Source organism: Odontomachus brunneus, unplaced genomic scaffold (assembly GCF_010583005.1).
Source record: "Odontomachus brunneus isolate Ranch 3 - 2012 unplaced genomic scaffold, Obru_v1 Obru_scaffold_018, whole genome shotgun sequence".
In the NCBI taxonomy this organism is placed as follows: domain Eukaryota; kingdom Metazoa; phylum Arthropoda; class Insecta; order Hymenoptera; family Formicidae; genus Odontomachus; species Odontomachus brunneus.
Genome location: NW_022639468.1, coordinates 1,802,695 through 1,810,174, shown reverse-complemented (window position 1 = coordinate 1,810,174; position 7,480 = coordinate 1,802,695). Strand labels below are relative to the sequence as shown.

The window sequence follows — 7,480 nt, the reverse complement described above, 5'->3', positions numbered from 1 at the left end:
TTTTTTTTTTTTTTTTTTTTTTTTTATTGAAATAAAGGGTGTACAATAAAAGTGTACAGGTCTAGGTACTAGCCTATCCGACTTCTAGATTACATACTTAAGATAAATAACATGTTTTCTCTAGAATTTTATACAATACAATATATCTATTACTGTGTTATACAATATATAAACTTAAGATCTAAATTTGGTTATTTATGGAATATTAAAATAAAATAAACATGGTCGTCTTAATCATTCAAGCATCAAGACTACGACCTCAGCTTCTCGTTCAGGAAAGTGGCGGCTTATAACGGGAACTTTGGAACTAATTTGCATCGTTTTAAAGCCAGCGACACATAGAGAACCTCTAGTATAGAGACCCTTGAAGAGAGACTGGACAAAACCCACAAAATGGCGGCGCAAATACGTGAGAATACGCTCATAAGAAATGCGTGTCTGTACTTTTTTGCTGCACTGCTGCACTGGTGCAATAAGTAGAGTGAGACGACGTTTTTGTCACTCTAACTTATGTTGGTGCTGCGATTTTGTGAGCAAAAGTCACATGTACTAATCACGCGAACCCCGTTATGTCCAGTTTCTTCTCAAAGGTCTCTACTCTAGTAAAAAATTGGTTCTTTTTCGAAGCACAAAACTGCACTAGAACTGTACTAAACTGAACTAGGACAGGCCACCAAGTAGCTATTTTGCGATTGGCTGGTATAAACAAGTACGGATCCGGACATTGCGATGCCTATGCAAAATCATATATTTGTATATAATAACCATCTTTTCTGCATTGGCGTCGCAATGTTCAAATCCGTACATGTTTATGCCAGCCAATCAGCTGGTCATATGACCATGTGGTGATTCTCTTTACTAGAGGTTCTCTAGTAAAGCACACGGTGCTTGTTTTCGTGCTGGATTGCTTGCTGGATAGAAATACTCTGTTTTGATTGGTGTATTTTCATCCATCTTCAGAAATGCACCAATCAGTAAGCAATCCGGCATGAAAATAAGCACTGTGTGCCGCTTGCTTTAAATTCATTTTGCATTGTGTTAAAAGCATTATTGCAATGTTAAGGATTTTAGAAATATTCTATCTAATGCATCGTCTACAATGGCAGTAGGAGTAGAAGTAAGAAATAAGCAGTAAGAAAATGGACCAATCACAATCGATTATTCATGAATTGTGAGAATATAATTGCATGCATGGCATGCATGGAGTCTTAGCTTTATTTTTTGTCTATTCTTTTCAGCTGCACGTTGAATTGGTGCAATAAGTTAGAGTGAGAAGAGATATACTTGTCTCACTTTAACTTATTGCACCAGTTCAGCAGCGCAGCTGAAAAGAACAGACCATTTTAAGTAACGTTGAATGTTTCCCATGAATTGGTAACAGTGAAAACGAACGCGTCGCGGAGGAATAACGTATTTCACAAACTCGTCCCGTGATTCTGGCGATTTCGGCTCGCCGAATGTGAAATGTCGTGTTTAGATCATCACCGAGAGTGCCGAAAGTAAGTCTTGCGTGTTTGCCGTGACAAAACGTTGTCAAATAAGCGTCTAAAATGAGTCGCGAAATAGGCAGTTGAGAAGAGTGTTGGGCGTTCGTGTTGGTGTTAACGGCAATTGGACATTCAAATCGTCAGTCGTTTGTGCCTTGCATCACCGATTCGTTAGAGGAGAGGATTGTGCACGAATACCGTCAGGAGGTCGAAAGTGAGTCTCGCGCGTTCATCCTGACGAGATATCAACAAATAAGTCCGCAAAAGATCTGAGCTCTACTGTACAAGGCTAGTTATGTCCAACAAGAGCAGATTCGGCCATGTGCATAAATATGCATGCGCACACAGACGCACATGTATATGCACGCACACGCACACACACACGCGCACGCAATATGTAAGCGAGCCAGAGAGAAACATACACCTGACAACGTTTGAGCCAGACAAAGAGCAGGACGTCATCTCTAAAGGAAGGTACAGGTCATTAGACAGCATTAACTTGCCGTAATCTCTCCGCAACCTCTTTTTGCCTCATTACGCTCTCCGCAAAACGAATCGCAGCCATCCATCCTTCCTCCGATTCCAACATGGCCCTGATTAGAGCAGATGGAGACAAATCCGCTCCTACCACTCGCCGAAGTTCTGCTCTCTCGGTCGACCAAGATGCACAGTCTTAGAGAGTGTGCTGAGTAGAGTCCGGTCCATCATCACAATGGGCGCACTGATTCGTTCGGTCACACAGCCCGTAGTACATTGATTCGTTCTTCACAGCCCGTAGTATCCATCCGATGTTTGGATACGTGACCTTCCGCTTCACAAACTATACAACGAGGTTCCGTCACATAATCACGGACAAGATGTAATCACTCACCCCCATAACGAAAGCAGGCATGGGATCTATCCACCTCGGCTTTATAGGCGTGTCTCACATGTCCGAAGCTCCAGCACCGGAGACATTGCACCGGTCTTGCTTGTAGAAGCTCTGTTCACGCCATCGTCCAACCAATACGGATCCTGCCCAATGAGGCCACCTTCACCGCCGCATAGAGAGGACACTGGATCCAAACAGAGCCCAGCCCATTAGCCATCTTTCTAATGGAACCAACCTTAATCTGTGTGGGTAAGCACTCCCCCTTTTCAGCCACCACAGATACCACTTCATCGGAGTAAACGGAGTCATCAAGGCCCCACATCCTTAATTCACCCCTAGCAACAGGTCTAGTGATGATTGCTTCGCCATATAAGACCTCCCTCAATTTTGCAGCTAGCACATCAGCCTTCTCGGAGCGGTCGGCGCCAGCCACCTCCACCAGAACAGACCCATTGGCGGCCCAACGAATCCAGGTCTAGTTGGATTCGCTCTCTAGCTCTTCTGAGCGCTTCCGCATATGAAAGGCCGTCACTCAAACATCTGATGCTGACCGCAGCCGTTCTAGGAATCCTTCTAGTGCGAAGTCGAGGACGGGCTGAGCCGGATTGTATAGTCGCTCCACCAGCCGAGAGGCCCGCTCTGTCGCCAACAACTCGCGATCCAACCTCCGGCTGAGAGGAAGTATCCACGCTCCCCCGAACCCGAGCAGGTCGCGGCGTCCGCTGGGAGACCTCCTTAGCTCGCACCTTCTCACGAGCAGCCTTTCTTTTGGCCCTTTTAGCAGCCTTGCCAGAAACCCGCCAAACCTCACTTCCATCAGTCGCCCAATCCGTCCATTGCACACCTGGAATCTCACCTTTCCCTCATTTTACAATCTTTCGGGGTTTCTTGCTCGAGAACGGGTGATCGGACGGGAATACGGTTTGCACCATGATAACTTATTTGGATAGAAGAATATTATTATGCGTTTCAAATTTTTCTATTGTACACCTGGAATCTCACCTTTCCGTCATTTTACAATCTTTCGGAGCTTCTTGCTCGAGAACGGATAATCGGATGGGAATACGGTTTGCACCGTGATGACTTATTTGGATAGGAGAATATTATCATGTATTTCAAATTTTTCTATTGCACACCTGGAAACTTACCTGTCTGTCATTTTACAATCTTTCGGGGCTTCTTGTTCGAGAACGCGTGATCGAACGGGAATACGGTTTGCACCGTGATGACTTATTTGGATAGGAGAATATTATCATGTATTTCAAATTTTTCTATTGCACACCTGGAAACTTACCTGTCTGTCATTTTACAATCTTTCGGGGCTTCTTGTTCGAGAACGCGTGATCGAACGGGAATACGGTTTGCACCGTGATGACTTATTTGGATAGGAGAATATTATCATGTGTTTCAAATTTTTCTATTGTACACCTGGAATTTTATATTTCTGTCAAAACTTTTATAAAATTGTTTTATAAAAATCCAATCTACACAATTTACTGAAAGTATCAAATGCTTATTTTGGACAAGAGCGAATGTTGGTAGCACTGCATTCGTATTTATATAATATCTGTATATAGGAGAGTATGTGTATGAAAAAATATATGAGAAAGGTATTGTGATTTTGTCAGGTCTTATTTAACATGATGTGGTTTGACGTTAATGCTTTGCTCCGTAAGTATCTGTATTACATAAGGTCGATATTGTCGGTAATAGATGGTAGTGTTGTCGACGTTATAAGTTCCATCTTAGTGAGGGCGTTTTTTTATCTTAGTTCCTCATCAACTTTAACGATCCTTTAACCGTAAGTTTGAATAGATCTAAGCGAACGGTAAAATTGTAGGCGTTAAAAGAATTTATTGAGTTTCTGTCCTCATGCACACGCACGCTAGTTATAGTTCGAATTTTTAAGCGCATTTCAGCGCACTTAATAGTTACAACGTATGCTCTAATATCGAGATGTTATCGGAATTATACGCTTTTTTGGAATTATAATAATACTTCTAGTTTTGCGAATAAGATATCTTAAAAGTGAATTTATTAAAAAGAGAGAAGTGCAGATAAAAGCATAGATAAATCGCATCGAATTACACCATGATTATTTTATTACTACTTCGTAGATTGTGCATTATAGCGTGTCATGACGTAAAACGTTTCACACTCCGAGCTGTCACGTGTGCCCGCAGGTGTTTAAAATAAAATGGATTATCCCATTCTTAAAATAAATATATCGACTAGTTATATATAATCAATAGCGGAGTATCTCTCGCATCTTCCACGATATCCAGCCAACCTTGACAATGTACGATGGATTTACATTTCGGATTACACCGTGAGGGGAACGTAGTATTTCGTCTATTTAGAATCTTTCGGATATTGCGTCTCGGAAGAGTTTTCTCGTTGCCTTTCGCTGCGCGGCCTCACTTTTCTTGTCTCTCGTTTCTTTCTCACGTCGCTACTCCATCCCTTGTCGTCCTCCCTTCTGCTATCATCCCTTCATCTCCCCCTGTCCGTCTCGCATCCTTTTGCAATGCACAACCGCGCAGCAACAGCGTAGTGCATATCCACGTTCTGGCGACCGACTTAACCGCCGGAGTTTGCGCAAGCGTACATTACCGTTTCCAGGCTGGAGCACGAGAGACGTTCGGGGGTGGAGAGACACTGACAAATCAATACGGCAATGTCCGCCGGTAACCAGGCAGTCGGGGCTCATAGTTCGCGAGGAACGCGTCGAAACGTCCACGCGCACGATTAGTACGTCAGCGACTCTCCAGAACAGTCCATTGCACTCCATGTCGTTATTGTCGTTGTAACGCCGAGACGCTGGTGCTGGTAGTCCATCTTGTTCCTGCCATCCTGAATCTCAGCTTTTCGAAGCGAAGTGCGCCGTTCGGAAGGAAAGAGGCGGTGGTATCCTCGCACTCGATGCTTGGGGTTCTTCTCGGGTAACTGACCTTGTGCAACAGCGCTTACGTTCGACTCTCTCGAACAAGAAGTCACTATAGCGATTTTGCGACGAGAATCTTCTGCAAATTTGATCCTTCCGCAAATCAAAGGATTCCTCATCAGTCTTCTCCAAATCAGTTGCTCTCGCAAGTAGAAGAATACGCGTATCCTCGGCCACACGTTCGGGCGATTCCGGACTTGACGTGAGATATTGTATATATACACAAGGTCAGACAAGCCGACGGGAGGAGATTAAGCCGCCTTGCGAAAGACCCTTGAAAGCCACTAATCGTTATCAGCGTCGCTAATAAGGTGGTCTAATCCTTACCCGGTACCACGATCGAGCTAATAGGCACCCGTAAGGCCGTCAGGCTACTTCAACGTCTGGTAGGCGTGAGTGATTGGTCCTTCCGCACGGATTTACCGAAACATCCCCAAAACGGCAACCCGTCGTCGTCGTGGTGCTGTCGGGGCCCCGCCGTTAGCCGCGAGAGATCGCGAGAAGGGAGTTTGGGGGGATCGGTGGGAGAATCGGCCTATCTGTACGAGACCGGTACTCGCTCCTGGTGCGCCGTTTGCTGGCGGCCCAGTGAGATGGAAGAGAAGTCCTCTGCCCGATTTTCCGAATATCTGTTCGCCAAGATGGGCGGGCAGGACGTCTCGGCCTCTCAGGGTCCCCGCAAGGTGACCGCCGACACCAGAAAGTGGATGCGAGAGAACCTACTGCTCATGGTTACCCTATCCGGCGTGCTCTTCGGCGTAATCCTTGGTGAGTATAATGGGAGGGTGGTTTCGGCTTACTTTGTCCTTGTCTTGCGGTGCTGAAGCCGCAACTTCAGTTAAAAAAGAAAAACGAAGGAAAAAGTGTTCAATTTCCTCGAACAAAGTAGATTTAGAGTATCCTCGAAACATTATTCTGTAACGTTATAGAAATATTTCGTTATAGAAAGAGAACTTAAAAATGACTCATGATATCTGTTACTAACTGAGTCACCTTATACGGTATAGTCGGTTATTGCTTATATGTGTTACTGCCGTACGATAAGGAAAATGATTATTAAGTTGTAAATACTCGATGAGAAAGGAAGAGAGAGGAAGAGAAAGATTCCTGTGATATCAAATTCATAACACAAAGATATACCTTTTGCGCTTATCATTTTGCGCTTATCTGTCGTCGTCCCTTTATGAATCAACCATAAATAATGACCGTCATCTGCGACAATTCCTACGGTCGATCGAGATACCGTACACGCTATCTCCTCAACATAGTTTTACCCTTATATTGGACTTTTATCTGATTTTTACGTCGCTCACTAATTTTCTGTTCTTGTCACTTCAGCTATTGATTTTTTTTTTTTTAGTATCAACGTATAATTCATAAAGAGATTCTATGTAATAATTAATGTAACAAATATATGTCTTGGCTGAAACTATACTAACCGCCTTTGTTTTACTCATCGATAAAAACTATACTATGTGATTGCAATGGACAAAGTAGTTCACTACTTGGCGTTTTCAAATATTTTACAAGCTGTTGGATCTCAACTAAAGCATGTCGCGCATATGTGACATCTTTTCCCTTATAATCCAGAAACATGTTAAGGCCGCGAATAAAATCGATAATCATAATTACTTGTACACTTGTATTTACAGTATCATAATTTTTCAGAATCCCAAATATCCTTTTTCAAATTAATAATTTGTGAAGAGTTACAGTGAATACAAATGTATGTTAAACATGTTAATTATTAGTATTATCGATTAGAAACAGATACTGCGTTTTCATAAGCGGACAAAGAGATGTCTAGAGACAATGACGACGTATAAGTCGATGTAATTGTCAGGAATACTTACGCGCACATAGCTGCCATCAGGGGCTTCTCGGATGTCACTTTCATCCATCATGACGTCATTATCGCGATTATGAAATCAAGCAGCCGATATTTCTGAGCGTGATACGTTAACTTACTTGTACGACTTTTAAATACCATCAAAAGTATCTTTAAATATAGAAGGAGAATCGTACCGAAGAAATTGAAACGCGTATAGAGAAGTCTCTCTCTCTCTCTCTCTCTCTCTCTCTCTCTCTCTCTCTCTCTTTCTCACGTTTAGAACATCGCATCAAACGCTCATAAAAATCCTATGTGTGTGTGTGTGTGTGTGTGTGTGTGTGTGTGTG

General features: G+C 43.2%; 1 protein-coding gene across 2 annotated transcripts in view; it reads left to right on the top strand.

Annotated features, from left to right (window-relative positions):
* Window positions 1-4,960: 4,960 nt before the first annotated feature.
* Window positions 4,961-7,480, top strand: part of LOC116841813 (excitatory amino acid transporter) — a 12,424-nt gene continuing 9,904 nt past the window's right edge. The window contains exon 1 of one of the 2 annotated variants that reach the window (XM_032810204.1): window positions 4,961-6,070. In XM_032810204.1, the coding sequence (XP_032666095.1) occupies window positions 5,896-6,070 (175 nt within the window). In that variant the 5' untranslated portion in view covers window positions 4,961-5,895. The remainder of the gene's footprint in view (window positions 6,071-7,480) is intronic. The other variant, XM_032810205.1, reaches the window with a different exon arrangement.